General features: G+C 41.1%; 1 protein-coding gene across 1 annotated transcript; it reads right to left on the reverse strand.

Moving 5' to 3' along the window:
• Positions 1–889: 889 nt before the first annotated feature.
• sall3a (spalt-like transcription factor 3a) lies at positions 890–18,782 on the reverse strand. The gene is made up of 4 exons (XM_044357961.1): positions 17,064–18,782; positions 5,143–8,298; positions 4,403–4,740; positions 890–2,582 (listed from the first exon to the last, which is right to left on the reverse strand). Exons 1-4 carry the CDS (start codon positions 17,143–17,145, stop codon positions 2,151–2,153), a joined length of 4,008 nt encoding a protein of 1,335 aa, XP_044213896.1. The 5' UTR covers positions 17,146–18,782; the 3' UTR covers positions 890–2,150.
• Between the last annotated feature and the right edge of the window lie 949 nt (positions 18,783–19,731).

The raw sequence follows: 19,731 nt of genomic DNA on the forward strand, positions 1-19,731 counted from the left end.
TTTATATGTGTTCAGTTTGAATACTAATTTATTTGCTACATAGTCATTAATTATGGGTAGTATTATGTTTTGAAAACAGTGATTGTCCACAATACATTTTGCACATAAATAACATACTATGTTATAGAATTTTCCTCTGACTATGAATAAATTGTTCAATTACATGTAGAGTTGTTGATGTGCTATTTATCTTTTCAAAGGTAGATTTCCTGAATATAAGAGAAGTCATATCTTCAGCTGCAATTATGTGTTTTTTTTCTAATGTGTAGACTGATCTGTACAGAAGGGGAACACACACATGCACACATGCTTTCACGAATTTAAATAAAATTCCAAAATTGCAAAGCAGCAACAATAAAAACGGCAGAAAATCTAATTATTTTAATGAGTATTTTTGAGGGAAACTTTTCCCAAAACAATATCAGTGAACTGTTGTTAAAAGAGCAGTGTGTCTCATAAGATGAGAAAATAAATCAGCAACAATTTTCCAGGAAGCTCCAAAATTACAAATTAATATATTTTATTAATAGTTAAATACTATTATTAATAATACAAATGCCATTGATAACATACATTTAATTAATAATTATTTCAAAATAATTTACATAAAACATATTTAATTTTATTAATTGTTTAATTGCTTTAAAATTCAGTGAGACTCTCTGGTGGTCAATTAGAATAAAATAAAAGAAGATATTTTCTAGGATTTTTTCTTCTTCCCTCATCTTTTAGCTCTAAAACATTGAATAATATTCTGAATATATTTTTTTAAAAGTTTGAATGATAACAATGATAAAAGACACCTTGTCATTGATTTGATCAAATGTATGTGGTATTTCAGTTTTAATTTATGGAAATTAAAGGGTGACAGAGAAAGGGAAAACGTGATGCAGATAAGGAAACCATTCAAACACACACCTGTTCTCTTTTTTTTTATTTAAGAAGGTTTTGATTGAGTGATGAGTTTGCACTCTGACGAGTAGCACAGATGCAATAACAGAGAACCGACACTGCAAATTGTAGGAGTGGTACGCTGAAAACAATGAAAACAGCACGTGATAGATAGCTCAGTCAAAAGGTTAACGGTAACTCACAGACAAAACGTCTTGTTTTTAAAAAGTGCATTCACAAACATGACAAATACTCTCAACTCATGATGTCTATTTTTATGTGATACAAAATATGCATACCTGTTTTAGATTTGTCTGTATTTCTATACATAGATATTTCTTCAAAAGGATCACTTCTTTTTTTCTTTTTACAAAGGTTAAAAGCAGGGTTGTGGTCATAGCAGCTTCGGATATCTCTAGCCTCATGTACATGTACATGTACATGTAATGAGATACACATAATCTCAACAGATATCCAAATAAAACCTACCATTTTTCTCTGTTGTCAACTCAAATGACATACTGTCTTTATTGAAAGAGATATTCATCAGTGAAGCCTGCAGTTTAGAAAAAAAATGGATCAATAAAATGCTTGGGCCATTAAATATATTTTTGTATACCCGCTTTTTTGTCAATATCATAAATACTAAAGACACAGGACAATATTATAAGACAATGCTGGGAGACTAAATGTAAAGATTAAAATAGTTCAAACATTATTTTTTTCAAGTTTTCTTGTTCATGAGAAAAAAAAAAAATCAGGCGAGCACAGAAACACTATACTTCAGTCTTTTCTTCAGTCTATCCATGGCCCTTTTATATCTAAAAGAGCAATCATAAACAAGGTTGCCAGACAAAGGCCAGACTGTCTTTAAACAAATCTCTGTTCTTTTCTGTTTTAGTCCTGTAAGATGCTTCCCCATCATAAATGAGGCAGGATCCTGGTTTCAAATGAATTCATAAAAGCAGTCAAACATACTGAAAACCAAGTACCATGCAAATCTTGCAAGACGACATATTCTCAAACAAGAGACAAAGTATTCTTCGTATAGGCGAAATATCAAGTGAGGAGGGAATGGGTGAAAGGCAAAGACCTCTAATCAATACTAAATACTATATTTCCAAAACCAAACAAAAAATATTTAATCTGTACATAATATAGTACGCATGAGTTTAGACTGGATCAGCAGTTTCTTTCCTTGTTGTCAGACTCTTAGTCTTTGCCAAACGCCTACCTTGGAATAATACAGAAAAGTCTTTTTAATTGATCCCAATCTCTTTGTTCTCCTCCATAAATCTGGAGAAGGGGCGGCTGGCCCCGACCTCCAGACCTGCTTTCTCCATACCAGACATAGGAGGGCTGCTGCCAGTGTGAACACGGTCCATTCCTCCAGGCATGGCTCCCAATGAAGTGATTCCTGCAGCGCCGAGGCTGACAGGCAGCTGGGTGATGCCTCCATTCTGGATCACAGAGATCTCATTGTTCTTCATGGCCAGGCCATTGGTGATAGCGGCTGCATACTGGTTCCAAAAGCCCGGGTCGACATTCATGGCCCGAGCCGCCAGATCCTTTTGAAACATCTCGCTGAACTTCATGGCATCCCCACCCAGCAGGGCCATGGGATTCTCCACAGACAGTCGCCGACCCCTCCGGGCTGGAGCATTGTTCCACATGTGTGTTCCCATGTGAACCTAAAATTAGCAAGAAAATAAAAAGAAACATTATGAGTGTCATTGTAAACTGAAGATACAACATCCAGGGAAAATACTACATCCAAACAAACAAAGGGAAAAGGCTGTGAGGCCACGAGGGTCTGTGTTGGTCCATATGACATAAATGTCGTCATCTGCCCATGTCCGCGAGGATCCGCATGGCCTCTCTGCAGATGTCTGTGTGCGGCTAAAAAGTTGTGACCATGTGGGCTGTATTCATAGCAAGTGCATCAACTGCACATGTGCTAGAAAAGCAAACTTTAGGTTACTTGCATAACCCCATTTCTCTGAGTAGCATGGGTGAGGAGAACAAGAATGCCTGTCTTGTCTATGGTATATGTGTACTGTATTCCTATTCTCATTAAGCTGTCGCTTTTCTTTTTTCGACTTTTTCGTGTGTTTCAGCAACATACAGTAACTCAGCTCTATTCAGACTGAAAATAGCCCTGTGTAAAACAATACAATGGGCTGTGTTGATGTGGGCATATTACTTAAAGTGCCGGTGACACAATGAAATATGATCCAGCAAGTCCGGTTGGAGTAACAGATTATTGCATTTAAAGGCTGATCCGAAAAACACTGCATAGGGGTTTGTAAAACTAACAGACTGGGCTTTAGTATTCTGGAAAGTTATCATGCTTCAACCCTGTTCACTAGTGCTCACGTGTGGAATGTGTCTGTGTCCACGGACCTCTGAAAAAAGTATGAATGGAACCGCATGCGCATCTGTGGTCCTCGTGCAAGTCTACAGCTGTCCACGGACACACAACGCAGAAAGTATGACAAAGTCTTAAGGCAGCAGCCACATTTCAGCCTTTGTTGAGACTTAAATCGTGTAAAGTGATTTTTACTTAAAACGGAAATTTGAAAATCTGAAGCTCTTTAGTTGAGATTAAATGCGTATTTTTACATCTGAAATGTATTGATGTTAAAGCGATAGTTGGCATTTTTTGAAGTGGGGTTCTATGAGGTACTTATCCGTAGTCAGTGTATTATCTGCAGAAGTTAAGGAAGCTAAGCAATCTACTGCTGTGGACGGAGCCAGCAGCAAAACGTATTTTAGCCACCTAAAAAAAGTTCAACCTAAAAAAATCAATATCAGTTTAAATGAACACTATATTAGGAATATTTTCACTACTTTCCCTTACCACCTTACAGCCCTTGCCTTTGGCACTACATTTTCTCAACCGTAGAGCTTCTGTATTCCTGCCCATGCTGCACAGTATTACGCCGCAAATCAGCTGTTTGGGTCAGAAAGTGCTGTTGCGTAATACAGTGTGTGGCATCCGTAGGAATACAATACAATACAAGTTCTACAATTGAGAAAATGTAGTGCCAAAGGAAATGGCTGTATGACGGCAAGGTAAAACGGTGAAAATTCTAAATATAGTGTACACTTAAACATTATATTAATTTCTTTAGGTGGGCCTTTTTTTGTTGGCTATACTACATTTTGCTGTTGGCCCCGTCCACAGCAGTATATTGCATAGCTTCCGTGCTAATTTTGGAGGGGTGTGGACCATCCATCTACTGCAGGTAATACACTGACTATAGATAAGTACCTCATACAACCCCACTTCAGAAAATGCAAACTATCCCTGTTAAACACATGCTAGTGGTTTAACTACTAACTACCCACTTAAAAAGTGTGTGCGTGGTGGGGCTGTATACAGTACTCCAAAGGCCTTCAGCCAGAATCAATCCCAGAGTGTTGCATGTTACATAGTATGCATCTTTGCAACCAGAACAACCCCATTTATGTACAGTTCTAATTGGTGCTATATCAAGTTGGCACATACCTTCAGATTGCCCTTTGTGGTGAAAGCCCTTCCACAAATAGAGCAGGCGAAAGGTTTTTCCCCAGTGTGTGTACGCTCATGGATTTGCAGAGCGCTGGCTGAAGAAAAATTCTTCCCACATGAGTGGCAGTTGTGCTGCTTAGGAGTGCGTCGTGGGGGCGGGGGAGCCAACATGGGGTTGATGCTGGGGCTCATGGTGGTCTGGGGCGCTGCAGCAGGAACTTGGATGCCCACAGGCAAGTGGGAGTTGTCACTCAGGGACATTGACTTGCCGTGTCCATTCATCTCCATTTTGATCATGTTTGATGCAGTGCTGGCCAAATTAGGAGTGTTCAGACCTGAAAGAGAAGAGGTCAAATTAATATTAGACTAGTGAAACACTAAAACTGAATGGGGTAATTTTGTAATCTGGGAGCCCCAAATCACTGCTAGGCAACTGCCTGATTTACTCTGACTTGAAAATTCATAAATCACACTTCCCTACTGAAGCCCACTCCACTACTGTTTATTTAGTTTATGTATTAATTTATAAAATGTGTGAATTTTATTTTCAACTACGTTTGATCATTTACTGGTTATCAAATAAATTACTCGAAGCTATTACAATAACATTATGGTGTGTGTGATATTGTCATTTTGAGTACATTATTTTTTAGAAATAACTACACATTAAATCTGTATCTATATTAAATTCACTTTATATAATGAATTCAGCGTTAGTAGATTTTGTACATACACACCTCGATCTCTGTTTAGAAACAGCATATTGAAGTGGCTCTCCTCCTTGATAAAGTGCCTGCCAGGTTGAGTGGCGGTCAGGTCAAGGGCCCCGTTGCCTTCAGTTGCAGAAAGCGGAGATGGGGTCTCTGATTTTTCCGACTTCACTGTTGCCAAGCCTGCTGTATTGTTCTCTTGGCCCTCTTCTGCTGTCATGGCACTGCTGTTGTTATTATTGTTGAATGTAGCTGGGGACTTGGATCGCTGGCTCTCAGAATGGCTGTGAGCTGGGGACAAATGCTGCAAAGAGTCAGAGGACTCAGACAAAGCAGGGCTCCCCAAGCTTTGACCTTCAGCATCCCCCATTGCAGACAGGGAATCAGTGGTAAAGCACTCAGTCTCTCCTCCAAAGCTGCTGCCATTTACTGTGGGCTTTTGACCAAATGAACGGGTCATGTTGGCAGTGGAGTCAATCATCTTCATTTGGTTCTCCATAGCAGCAATGCTGGAAATGATCGAAGTTGGTGGGGAACTCCCAGGTGAATAAGGTTTTAATGGGTCCACTTCTCCCTCTTTTAAGTCAGCTTCATCGTCCATAGCCTGTTCCATTTCATCCAGAAGGTCATCATCATAATTACTCATCGCATCTAAGCTCTTCTCATCAAAGGAGAGGTCAGTGTCCATCTCCTGGAGGCTTTCAGGGATTGGGGTGTTGGGGATCTGCCCTCCCATATGCATACGGATGTGCTGCTGCAGCACAACAGCATTAGTGAACTTCTTCTGACATATGGGGCATGAGTGCTGGACCCGAAGTGGGGGTTTGGACCTATGGACACCAAAGTGTGTTTTCAGATTTCCCTTGGTGGTGAATGCCCGCCCACATATCTTGCATTTGAAAGGCCTCTCACCAGTGTGGATGCGATAGTGCATCTTTAGAGCACTCTGGCAGCTCAGAACACGATGGCAGATGACACATTGGTTGGGGTCAGTCATCTTCTTGTCAATGTTCTCAACAAGCTGCTGCAACTTTGATGTCTCTGAGGTTTGCATAGAGTCTAGGAGGCCTCCAAAGGGAAACTTGGCCTTAAATTGGTCTGAAAGCATGGGGAGAACAGGATGGGAGACTGGGTTGGAAAGAGAGTTGGGGCTAGTGATGGGTTCAGTGACTTGGGCACTGCAGGACGATGTGGTGGAGGTGGTGGTAGTGGAAAGGACCACTTGAGTTACTGTAGGTGTGGTGGTGGTGTTCTCCCCTGGCTGAGTAGAGCAGCTTGGTGGCAGGAGAACACCTTCAGGCTTCAAGAGAGGAGGTGCATCACCCCCTAGGCTGGGTTTTGGGGAAGGTGAAGTAGTGGTCATGCCAGAGTCAATGATGATATTAGGGGACAAAGACGCACACTCGCTTGAAGGTGGAGATGGCCTCTGAGGGGACCTGTTGAGCGGAGTGAGGCTTGGAGACTCACCAAAACCCCCCATCATACTAGGCAGTGTGGGAGGTAGCTGGAGCCCAACTGAGGTGGGAACAGTGGGCAGGACAGGTTTGCTGTCTAACCATGTGGTGACAGGTTTTTCTGGGGGCAAAGACATGCCATATGGGATGCCTGAGCTTGTGGGCACATTGTCAAGGTACTCTGGCACAGGGTATGGGTTCATCTGAATATGTGGGTATTTCTCTTTGTGCCTCTGGAAGTGGACTTTAAGATTCCCCTTGGTGGAGAAACGGTTGCCACATATGTTGCACTTGTAGGGCCGCTCTCCAGTGTGGGAACGCAGGTGGATCTGTAGGGCACTGTCACTGCCAAACACCTTGGCACAGAACCGACACTTATGCTTGAAGAAGGGATCCTCAGAGCTGGGCTTAGTGTCAAACACAGACACATTTGGGGGCTTCCCCTTTCGATGCTTCATCAGAGCAGAGAGGGGGTCGAGCGCATTGGCTGTGGCTGCTATACTGGCCAGTGGGTTGGGGAAGATAACGCTGCTCGACGAGCTGTGAGGTATCAGTGGTAGACTGGAGGCAGAGCTCAGGAGGCTGTTGTGGCTGAGTGACGGAGGGGTGGTGGAGTTCCTGGGAAGAGCTGAGCTGCTGCTAATGCCACCACTTCCTATTACACTACTACTCGTGCTAATGTTGTTGTTTGTGACTGAGGATGAGCAGGAGGGTAGTAGAGATGACAATCCGGAGCCAGTGGGTGGAGGAAACACCGAATTATTTGATGATGTGTTGGGGATTGAAGAGTTAGACTGCTGACTGCTACTTTGTGGTGTTTGAGGGAGAGGCCCTTCTATTGCTGAGGTCAGAGGTGAAGGACCTTGGCTATTGAGAGTGGCCGGCAACCTAACAGGCAGCTGATGGACAGGCGGAGTGATGAAGTTGTGTAGCTGAAGCTGACTTGCGACAGGGGGGACACAGGACGATACAGGCCCCTGATTTCCAGCAGCAGTGCTGTGATGGTGGTTGAGTGCAGGCTGTGAGGCAGACTGTCTGTTCATCAGAGCCACTTGACTGCGTATTTGTTCTATCAGCTGCAGCTGGTGTATCTGCTGCTGCTGGAGGGCCATCAGCTGGTCCAGGATCATGGGAATAGCCATGGTGGATACCCCACTGCCTGCTGCTGCCCTCACACTCTGTGAAAACTGGGCAACTGCAACCCGGGTGCCATGCAGAGTCTCCAGGGTAACATTAGTGCTTGGCATGGCATAGCTTGTAACAGTGGAGGGGACGACATCATTGAGCTGAGGTAGGGAACTGTCTGGCTCAGGGGATGTCACATCTCTCTCTTCAGGATCCATGTTTTTTTCAGGAGAAAGCTCCAGCTCCATCTGCTCATCCTCCTTTTCTAGGACATTGACCCCATTTAAGGTTGCTGTCTCTGGGACATCATCCCCCTCACCGGCAGGACTGTGGTTGCCCTCCCTGGGGTCCTCGCTGTCAGCTTGCTCGCTAGGAAAGCTGGGTACAGGGGAGGGCTCTGTGGGGTACTCCTGGGAGGGGTTAGGTGTGTCCTCATTGTCATTCACTATGAGCACCAGTGGGTTCTTGGTGCAGCTTGTTAAATGTTCACAGAAGTCTGACCACTTGAAGAACTCAGCGCAACACTTCTCACATACATGGGTCTCTTCACTGCCACTGCGGCTCTCATTCCCGCTGTCAGCATCCTCCAGCACTTCACCTCGGGCTAAGGGGAGGGGGTCAGGTGAGTGGAAGGGGATAGGGAAGGAGGGAGGAGGGAACAAAAAAAAAAGAGAAGAATTAATGAATAAATAATCAATAAAGAATCCACATATTTTGCAGTGCAGTGCTGCAAAGAATTTAACCTTTGATTTTTTTCTCTCTTTTAACATAACCAAAATCAATATTCTTTTTATTTTTTTACTCTGAACAAATTGCCCTAGTTCACCAATTCTCAAGACCCAGGTTTGTGCATTCACACCCTCTCCATAGAGCCAGCTAATAATTTTCTTTGTGCAATCCATCAAATTATGAGGGCCTATCAATTGTGGATACTGCCGCTTAATGAAATTCCATAGAACCTATTGATTTCCAATATTTCATACAATTCACGGCTGCCTCGTCTGTTGGGTACAAATCAGGGCTTTGATGGCCCCATTAGGATTCCCCTCTGCTATCCAGCCCAGTCATTTCCACCTGAATTTCAAATGCCTGGGCCTTTTCATTTGGCATTGCAACGGTAATTCTTTAGCCCTGAGTCTAAGCGAGGGACTGTACTGGAATGTTCTGTTGTTATGATGTCAAGAAAATTGTGTTGCTAAAAGTAAGGGCGTCTTTAATTTTAAATTAAACCTACTTTGAAATGTTTTTTTGAAATATTCTGAAATACAAAACATTCTCTTTCAGTTAAGAAATTCCCAATGTTACATTCTCTCTTTCTCTCTCTCTGTCTCTGTCTCTCTGTCTCTCTCTCTATCCCATGCTATCAGAAATAAGACTCAACAAATTACATGCTAGTGAGATGGCAGCAAAGTCTCTGATTAGTTACACATGTTTAATCACAGTTGTAGGAAGCCACTTCCTCTTCCACATGCAACCATCAGAGTCAAACAAGCCGCTGCAGGCTCTGAACATTGACCTAATTCACACCTGATCAAAACCATGTAATAACAGCCTCCCTTTTATGTATTTTCTTAAAATTTCGGTGTGTGTTTGAGTATCCTTACAGTCTGTGTGTGTGAGTTGTTTGTGGCTGTATACATACGCCCTTTTCATAGGAAGTGTGCTCAATCACTACCACAGCATCTGGCACATACTTTTTTTTTCAGTCTTGAGTGTATTCAGTTACACTCAGAGACCCACCATATATCATATATAACTATTTACCTATAAATCAAACTATTTACTATACACTTTATACTATAAAAATGTTTAGACAGTGTCATAGACATTTATTGCAGATGAAAATGATTTGTTTCACAAAAAGATGGACTCTAAAAAAATCTGCTGTAAAACAAGGTTAAGTTCTTAGGTGATTTTATAATTGCTTAACTTAGTTAGTCACCAATAAAGAGGCTAAAACCAAGTTAATAATTATTTGCATGTGTGTATGTGACTATAACTAAAAATCCAAAAAAGAAACATCTCTGAATAAAGAAACTGCTTTCATTTTTTCATTACTGTTTGCACTAATCATAGGAGTGCAACTCACCCAGAAGGCTTGACCAGCTTAAGCTATGAATTAAAAAGATAAAAAGAAAATGTTTAGGGTGGCATTACCTCTAAAAACTACTAGAAAATACTGCACATTACAGACTGCACATGTTTATACAACATTAAAGGTCTTACTGTGCTTTGTAAGTGAGTGAGCATACGGTGCTCCTGCTCATTTTAAAGGTTAAAATGGAGTGAGCCATGGTGAGGCAGACATGAAGTATTTGTGCCAATTACAGTGACTCATTAGTAAAGAAATTCATCACTCCTGTAATTTCTGGCCAAAGGGGGCATGAGCTATCAAGGTCTGGTGTCTGTAACTTATTAATTATCAACAGAAAGGCTTTGGACAGGCTCCGTGTTCCTATCCTCATTGGGGAGCAGGGCTGACAGAACAAGATATTATTTAACTTAGTCACGTATGTTGCTAGGTTAAATTAGAGGAAAAAAAAACGCTGATTATAAAATATAATATGCTACACATTTTCATTTTTCAGATGTGCATTATATCCTTTTTGTAATATCAAGTCACCTCCCCCATGATTTTCTTCTCACCAGCCTGTGAACTCAATATAAAAATTCTATTAAAACGCAAACATAATTGGTCATTTTGTAAACTTCTCTTAAAAAACATCACCAAAAAGACCAAAAATCGACGAGTGAATAGGAGCAAGTGACTGAAAAATTCAGCGACACGTGACAGCAGGCTGAAAATCTCTTTAGCCCAGCAGCGGACAGCAGAACTCATTTCCATAATTGAGGGTTGAAAGGTCAACACAAATGAGTAGGCATTGTGTTGAGCTGATTAGTTATTAGAATGGTATTACTGTCAATCTCTTTTATTCATTCATACAATTACAAGTGGGGGCCTTTGTATGCCTGTGACCTCACACACACACACACACACACACACACATACACACATACACACACAAACACACGCAGACATGTTTTTTTCTCGCACACTTTTGTAGACACACAAATTAAATGCATATGTATAGAGATAAACACCTCTAAAAGGCCACATACACACATATACACATGACTTTTTCTATCACTGAAAAACGCCTGCCAAGTGGGTGAATAAGTGTGTTTGCTCAGGCCTACCTTGTTAAATTTACTGTGAAGTGCTGTATTTTTAAGTTTAAACAAAAGATAAAATGGGATTTTTCCTACTTTAAATTATATTTAGGGAATTTAAAAAAACCCTGTTTTTAGTTGAACATTTTCTTCCCATGTGACATTTTCAGTTTTGTAGCAAACTGCATTAAAGAATATTACCAAAAGAATATTGTGAAGATTTTTTCACAATTTTACATTACGATCTTGTAGCTCAAAATACTGTGACTAACTCGTGTGTTCGCTGCCGTTTAAAAAAGTTTGAAGGAAACATTCACTGAATCAGATGCAGGACAGTCGCTACACAACATCGCTACAATTAGTCAATATATTACAATACAACACATATCAGTGTAACACCTGATTATTTCTATGCTTCCACAACCACTTTGGGTGCCAACCAACAGTGAGGTGCCATCATGGTGAGCAGCTGTATGAAGGCGACATTTTGTGGTTGTTATGTGTTTGCAAGACAGTGAAAAGGAGAGAGTTTGTGTGTGTGTGTGTGTGTGTGTGTGTGTGTGTGTGTGTGTGTGTGTGTGTGTGTGGTGTGTGTGTGTATGTGGGGGGGGAGGTATTGATTTTCCTATAGCATGAGAAAGGAAGGGATGAAAAAAAAAATCCAATCCGTTTTTCATTCCTCTAAGAGTCTTCATTTACTCAGATGCAAATATTAAGCTGAACGCGGTCAATGGGGGGATTGTAGACATTGAATCTGTGTGTCCGCTATCTTGCTCAGCAATCTTTGGCATGCTAACTGAAACCGCTAATCTGACATATTATATCAGATGAGGTATTCATGCTTTCCACTGATTCTGTGAAAGCCACAGAGCCGTGCATTGAGCGAAGCATTGAGCAATTACAAATTCTCCCATTCTTAACCATTTCCAGATTTACTTAATGAATACACACACAGACAATGACACTGGTAACATTTACTCCATGATAAGGTAAAGTCAGCTCTATCTCATAAAAAAAGAGATTATTTTAAGGTTATTGTATCTTAGATTTAAACTTTTTCGCAGCTCAAAATATGTTTGTCATACTGTATGTTTGATTTGATTCACATAAACACAGGCAGTGAGTACTGTAATCTCTAAAAAAGCGGCTGCACTTACAGCCTTCCTTGAACCGCCCCTCCTTCTGTCTGTTTAAAATGTATTCTTCTCAAGCATCTGAGGATAGCTTAGGACCCTTAAAGAGAGATGCATCACTGTAGGACCAGCCCAAGTTGGATGGGAGTGGAGGGAGGGAGGGGGGGAGGGGGGCAAAAAGGAGGCCTGCTAGGTTTAACAATGTTGGAATTCTTGTGCCAGTTGCATTTTCCATTAAATTATTTTATTACACCTCCACCACTATATTTGATAGAGAATCCTTTTTTTTGTGATACATTTCTAAGTTATTTCATATTTTTGACGGACAACTTCGACTGTTGAGTTGTGTGTACTTCGCTGCATTTTGATTTTGTAATTTATCAATGGATCAGACAAAAACACAGAAGAAAAAAAAATTCTTTCTTTTCTTTGACTTTGCATTTTTGAGAAGTGTTTGTTCTCATTTTTAAAATAATCTTCCTATTTGTCAAAGTGTAAATTCTCCTGGAGGTTTATTGTTTGTGTGTAATTTAAAAAAATAACAGATCTTTCAAAAAAAAAAAAAAAAATACATCTACTATTCTTTATTATTTCTGCTCTTGCACAGTCCCAGGTATTGTAATGTCTCTGTGGCTATTAACGCATAAAGCATCCCCTCGAGTGATTCCATGCAGACCTGCAGAGGCTTGAGCGTCCTCAGCATAGCTCTGTGTGTGTCATCGGCCTGGTCAGCCCTACAGCAGAGTGGTACAGTCATATCTGCACTAACAGAGGGGCCTTTGTCATTGCCTGCAGATGTGGAGCAGCCAAAACATTAACGATTTGTTTGTGTAAGCATTTGCAATACAGTATTCAATGACGGCACTCTGTCCAGATGACTGTGTCACCCGTCAAGATGGCTCGCTGTCTCTCTGGATCTGGATTTACAAAAGGAGATCGAGATGAGGAGGAGGCTTTACGATCTAATGGATGCTCATCCTCAGCAGGCCAAAGAGAAATTCAAAAGTATTTGTCTTTTTAAATGCCGATCTGTGCTTCAGCTCCCTTTCAATTTAGATGCTGCTTTTGAAATTAAAAGGCTGTACTCTTAACACCAAGACAACAAAGCACGGTCATTATCAAATGGACACATTTCAGTTGTCAAACTGCTCCTGCGTGACCTTTCCGAACATTTTCTGAAGCGATCAATGCTAAAATCATCAAAACAAACAAAATGATCTTAAGAAAAAAAACCACTCATGAATCATTTTACCTCTTCAGTTGATGGCTTGTTAGCTTTCTCCTAAATCCCCCAAAATCTGCTGTCTTGTCTAAAGTTAAAAAGTCCTTCGCTCTTGTCTAGTCCTTCCTCTCAATCAGGATCTTACTTGTTCGTGTGTGTGTTTTCAGTGCTGAGTAGTAATTAAGACACAGCCATATTTGAGAGCCTTCTCGAAGACATCTTTGGCACAACTATGTGGGTGGTCCACAGGCCTGCACCCAATGGTGAGAGGGGATTAAAACAAAAGCCAAACAAAGCCCCACTGCAGGGGAAGTGGGCAACAACCATGTTGTCACTGTCAGCAGGGATCTTCTCACTATATTATATTTTTTACACCCCATAACTACATCTCTGCCTCTAACATTATGTTGTAGAGAAAGGAAAAAAGTTCCACTTAAACATTATGATGGTGTGTGAGAATTCAGTAAAGATTTACACATTGAATACATGTGGATCCGACCCTCACCAACACTGAAAATCTGTGAATAAAACACCAAACTGAAAACTGAAACCTCTCTATGACATTAAAACTAATGTGTCCTTCCTTAGATACTTACTAAGATAATTAATATAATTTTTATAGTGCAGTAATGTCCTGAAATTTTACTTGCCTTGGTTGTGGTTGATCCTGTACATCTCCATCTATAACTAGATACATTTAATGTAGTAAAGTCCTCTAAAAAGGTGTAAGCACAAGATGGAAACAAAGTGTGTTCTTACACAATTTGCACGCTACCGCCTCCCACACATTCCACAATGCACACCTTCAAAGACACTGGATGCAGAGGAAGTGGTGGCAAGATGAAAAGCCCGTCGCTGTTCACACTTTCTAGGACACGAGTAAGCTGTGCTGCCAAGGTCAACGGCACACATGTTCTAATTGTACAAGGAGCTTGACATCTAGCGGCAGGACCTGGCTTGCCGAGCTAGACAAAGGTTAAGTCAGCAAGCTTTATAAAAGCACTCCTAAGCAGACCCCCCCCCACCCCTCCCCACTTCCCAATCCTAACACACACACACACACACACACACACACACACACAACCCCCCATGCCTCCGGGGGGCAAGTGTCCGGAAGGCCCGAGGGGGAGATGATATGCCAGACAAGGGCTTGTTGGCACTTAATTTTATTTTTTCATCTTTTCAGGGATGCAGCACATTAAAGAGGTCCTCACTGAGCTGCAGTGGACAACAGTGAAAGAAATTCACACACAAAAAAAAGTCACATCAAACTGACGATTTGGAAAAAAGCTGAACACACAAGGTGATCTAACATTGGCATTTAAGATCATAACCAAACTCCCTGACCTTGTGGATATTTTCTTGCATGATGTGTATTTTCATGAAATGCGCTACAGACAGTGTGTGTCCTTGAGCTTTTAGTCTGAACAATACTCGGATACTTGACTTTTTTTGTTCCTCTTTACCATTCGCCCCAACGTATATAGATTTTAAGTCTAAATCAAGAAGCGACTGACGATTGGAACTTTTTGAATTCCTTCGACATTATATGCAATGATTTGTCAAGCCAGCGATCAATAGTGTCGTCACGAGCTGCACCACGGCAATAGGCAGCGGAGAATCTGATCATGCTGCAATGTTACACTGACAGTCTGACATTTGTAGCTGGTCTGTAAGGTAGCTTTGGATGAGACATGGTATTATTAGGTTTATCTAAGTGTGTATGGGCTCACTGTGCTCTGCCAAAGGCTTGGGATTGTTTAACTGCAACGTCTGTCCTGCGTGAAAACAAGCGAGCCAGTATAGTGCTCCAACAAGGATAGGCAAGAACATTCCACAGCCACTTCCAGTCTTAAGTACAATGGCATAGAGACTATAAGTTACCCACAACACAGTCTGTGTTTGAGTATCTTTATTTTAAAACTACACATATACCCCTATTTATGCAGGAAGGTGTTAAAATGGAGAAAATAATAGAAGAGAAGAGTGTATATATTTTTCAGAATTCTACACTAATTCGCTCTCTTGGTGGATTTATCTTTACAGTGCTTCATGTTTTATAAATTGCAATTTTTTTTTTTTTTTTAAAGAAATACTTCCAACATCTAAATAGTCCAAATGTCAGGTTTTACTACAGAAAAGGAAGTTCATTTTTCATTCCGTGATCCTACAGGAGAGCAACCTGATGGATGTTTCGTATCTCTGACCAAAATCTTGGGACAGGTCACCTCAACATTGAAGCAGAGACAATGTTGCTGTTAAATTGTGAATCGCCCTGAAATCATAAATCCACAAACTGAATCACAACAAAAGAGACAAGGGTCATCAGTGTGACACCAACATTACCCCATGCAAAGAGAGCTGCTCCCCAGAGATTACATCACGCATTTCTATTATAAAGACCTACAAAGTGTGAGTGTGACTAGGTGTGTGTGTGTGTGTGTGTTGGCCAACATGGGTAAAGATAGCGAGGTATAAATAATAGCAGTGATTTGTTGGGAACATCAAGCTTTATGGACACTTCACATGAGATGCATCTTTTTTGGTTTGGCTGAGAGAAATGAAAAAAAGGTGCAACAGTTCAAATACTAAGAAAAGTGATTTTTTTAATAGTAAATCATATTGTTGAAGGATGTTTGTTTGACTTACATAAAAAGACTAAATTAATTTATCTAAAACCTCATATTTACATTTTGATTTTCCCAATATTTAAAACATCTATGTAAAATATAACAATTAAAATGCATGTTTAAATTGTACACTGAAAAACATTAATGCATAAAATGATTTTTGCACAATAATGTAAGGAAAATAATATTCCCACAGTTATCGTGCTATTTCTATAATTCCTACAACGTTTCACCTTGCTTAAGATCTGACTTTGGCTCTATGAGGATCATTCTATTGCGCAAAAGGTTGAGTCTCCAGACTAAAAGATGAATGAGCCTTTTTTTTTCCACATGGCGAGGACGAGCTCTGTCAACCGATCTTGTCGACATTGTGAGCAAAAGGGAACAAATCAAGTGTGCTAAATTTATGTGAGGGGGGTAAACAAAAACATTTCCATAACAAAACAAGGCTTCGACCTGCAACAGAACTGGCATTTTGCTCCTCGGAGAGCCAGACAGGCGCTGAGGGACAAAAGACACTAATGCAAAAATAAAAAATCAAAAACCGTTTTTTTAAAGAAATGTAAAAAAATTAAAAATGTGACGTCAATTAAAGGATTTGCTTGAATATCTGCAGAAGTCAGAATTTGATTGCTCTTAGAGAGATATCGAATATTTTTTTAATCAACTTATCAAATTGTGTGTATGCACGTCTGTGCGTGTATTTTGGTGTGCGCGCATGCACATACAAAGTCAACTGCATAAGACTACAAAGACTCCGATATTTAACATAAAGAAAAGCTTTAAGTGATTTTTAGTTTGAAACAGGCCTTTCAAAAGGCCTCCAACACATAAATGCTGCAAGTGTATACTGTTTGGATTATTGTATACATTCGTTGACATCAATCTTAAAAGTCATACAAGCCGGGATGCAGGTTAAACTGATTTTTGGGAATAAAACAAACTTGATAACTGTATCATAATAGCTTAATTACGAAAAATTGCATCTATATTTAAGAAATTAGTTTTTATCAGCAACCAAGAAATAATCCAAATTTATCCAAAAAATACTTTTCATTGAAGGTAAAACTTAAAGAAAAGAGTTTTTAAAACGCACCTAAAACAAAGTGAAGAGACAGCCAGCAGTGGTGTGCAGCAGAACAGCTATAAGGAGAAGTAGTGTGTTTGAAAGAAGAACCTGGATAAGAGACCTCAGCTGATCAAATCCACTCACCGTGCTCGGAAATCACCTCGGCTAGTGCGGGATCCTCGTCCGACTTGAGGTGCTGCGGCTTGGCTTGCTTGCGACGGGACATGCTGCTGGCGTCAGTGCTGGCGATGCTGCTGCGTTTGCGCTCCGAGATGTCTCTGCGTTTTGCAGATACATCAGCAAAGAGCGAAGGAATCAACACACAAAAAGTTCGCAAACAGTCTGGTAGCAGGAGAGGGAACAAAATATCTGAAATTAGCCGGTGTTGCTGCTGCCGCTGCTGTTGCTGTGCGTTGGATTGCGCATGTCGGTATAATAATTATGATAGTGAATAATGCCTCGCGATTAATGGCACCGTGTGAAGGTGGGGAGGATTGGCTGGAGTCCAGCGGACGCGCATTGGATATGGTAATGAGGGACGGACTAAGCAATTAGCCGCTTCACTCTCAGACTTTATCCGTCTCTTTTCTCTTTACTATCCAACCTCCCCCCAACAACACAACACAACACACCAAATCTCTTGTTATGCCCGGCACTCGGGGGGGTCTTCAACAGGGACCGTCAGACTCTCTCTCTCCCCCCCTCCACCTCCTTTCACAAAGCGCACTGACTCACAAGTGCTGAGGATTCACCGCTGCATTTCTTCGCGAAGTATCTCTCATCTTCATCACTCTGACCTTTATGATCCCACGTTTATCTCAGAACTTCACAACGTGTCTTCTTATAAAGTCTATCTCGAGATCTTGGCTCAGTTCTCGCACTTTCTCTCTCGGTAACTTTTTTTTTGTTTGAGTGCCGAAGCTGAACACGCACCTCCTTCTGATATGAAGCGATGTTTACAGTCTCTGAGATGTTTCAGGGCTTTAAAGTTTTCTCTTGATGGACATCTCTCCAGTAAAGTAGCGGCTGTTTGACTTGGTACACGGACATCGGTAACCGGAACGTGGACAGGACGAGTGCAGGTCTTGACAATAGCAATAAACTGTTACCAGGGTTTTTTTTTTTCTAATGGCGCAGCTCCGCTCTCCAAACTTTGACGCGCGTCTTCCGAGAAAGCGGTGCCGCGATTAGCCACAGTCCTCCTCTCAGTAACAACACGTATGTCAATGTGAGCAAAAACTCGTTTGTCCCGTAAAAGAGAAGTCGCTTCAGCGTGGCTGATCGCGATGAAGTTCCTCTCGTCCTCCTCCTCTCGCAGGGTTTAGCTCCCGGTTGCGCCTTCGCCTCGGTGCGCTCTCCAAAAGTGGCTTTTCTTGATATTTGGCTGCCAAACACTCAAACACCGCTTGTTTTTCCAAATTAAAGCTTCAGTTAGTGCCTTCTGTTTGGTCGGTTTGCCGGCTCATACCGAGGCCAACTTTGAAGTTATCTTCTGGCAGCTCACTAGTAGTGTCGGTCTCTCGGTGCTGGGCATGGCTCCGTGTGTGTGTGGGACTGCGCTGTGTGAGAGTTAACCCCCAAGCAGAGGTTCAGCCCATTGCTTTCAGCCACCACTAGGATGTACCACCACGTTACTGTTCAATGGATCGTCCTCAGACTCCAGTGTGAACACCCAGATTTGACCTCCCATCATATAATATCTCACAGCTCTCACCAGTCGCCGCCTGTAAGGGATAGGCTGTCATATTAATCTCGCAGAGTATTTTTTTTATGAGAGCGGCGACTTTGTGGGTAGACGGTGAGCTTTTCATCACGACTTCCAACCTTTATGTTAACTTTATTTCTAGTGTATTAACATTTTACGCGCGGTGGCGACCATTGGAAACACAGTTTGTCCTGTTTTGACAGTAATCACATCATAGTGATTTACTGTAGAAAATTAAAACCTATATTTATAGCTCCCTATAAGGCTGTAAGGCCAATTTAAAACATGACATGAACATAATATAAATACATTTTTTTAAAATACTTTGTAAACTTGTCTTTTTTTCTACTTTCTCCTGGTTAAACTCTACAATAGAGACGATCTTGTGCATTGATGCGGACTCGATGTGCTACTGAATAAACATATTAACCCTCTGCAAATTGTTATTTGCATTCAAATGTCTGGATGCATGGAGTCACAGTATGGTGGGTAAAGGATTGGAAGGATTAAGATCTGCGAGCTCGCGTGACATGTAAATAACAAGAAAAAATGTGCTTATTTATTATTGAATTAACATGATGTAACGTGTGGAGTTATTATTAATTTTAAGTTTAGCACACTTCATAACATAGACTATGCGTAAAAGTGCATAATGCTTGCAATAACTTAATAAAAAATAACGTTGGAAATTATTATTTCTTTGCTGCCAACACGTGACTTGCGAAATTCTTAATACATTAAAAAATCATTTCACTGTAATGATGGATTCTGAGCTTTTTTCAGTTAGAGGGGGAGCTCAGTTAAAGCCTCCCCCCTCCCTCTCTCTCTCTCCCTCTTGTCTGTTTGACTTGTCTATTCCCCGGTTTCCACCTCATATGAGAGAAATCTGTTGACAACAAGGTCGTCCTGTGAGCAAACTTTCTTTTTTTTTCTTTTTTTATTCTTCCTCTCCTTCTCTTTCCATCATCCCCTTAGAAGTTATGTCCAAAGGCTCTGTTATTATCTGGTATTAATAGATGCAGCCCCAGGAAGACAAAATCAGCTATTGATAATTGCAAGGAGTATACGGCAGCTACTGTATCGATCGGCGTGTCCTCCACTCCCCTG

The sequence above is a fragment of the Thunnus albacares genome, chromosome 8 (assembly GCF_914725855.1).
Source record: "Thunnus albacares chromosome 8, fThuAlb1.1, whole genome shotgun sequence".
Classification (NCBI taxonomy): Eukaryota; Metazoa; Chordata; class Actinopteri; order Scombriformes; family Scombridae; genus Thunnus; species Thunnus albacares.

What these genes read in the sequence shown, in the direction of transcription:
- sall3a (XM_044357961.1), bottom strand. Translation starts at nt 17,145, where the DNA reads ATGTCCCGTCGCAAGCAAGCCAAGCCGCAGCACCTCAAGTCGGACGAG. An exon ending in CGAGGTGATTTCCGAGCACG is followed by an intron (nt 8,299 to 17,063) that starts GTGAGTGGATTT and finishes CCCTCCCCTTAG; the next exon opens with CCCGAGGTGAAGTGCTGGAG. An exon ending in CCACAAAGGGCAATCTGAAG is followed by an intron (nt 2,583 to 4,402) that starts GTATGTGCCAAC and finishes TGCTAATTTTAG; the next exon opens with GTTCACATGGGAACACACAT.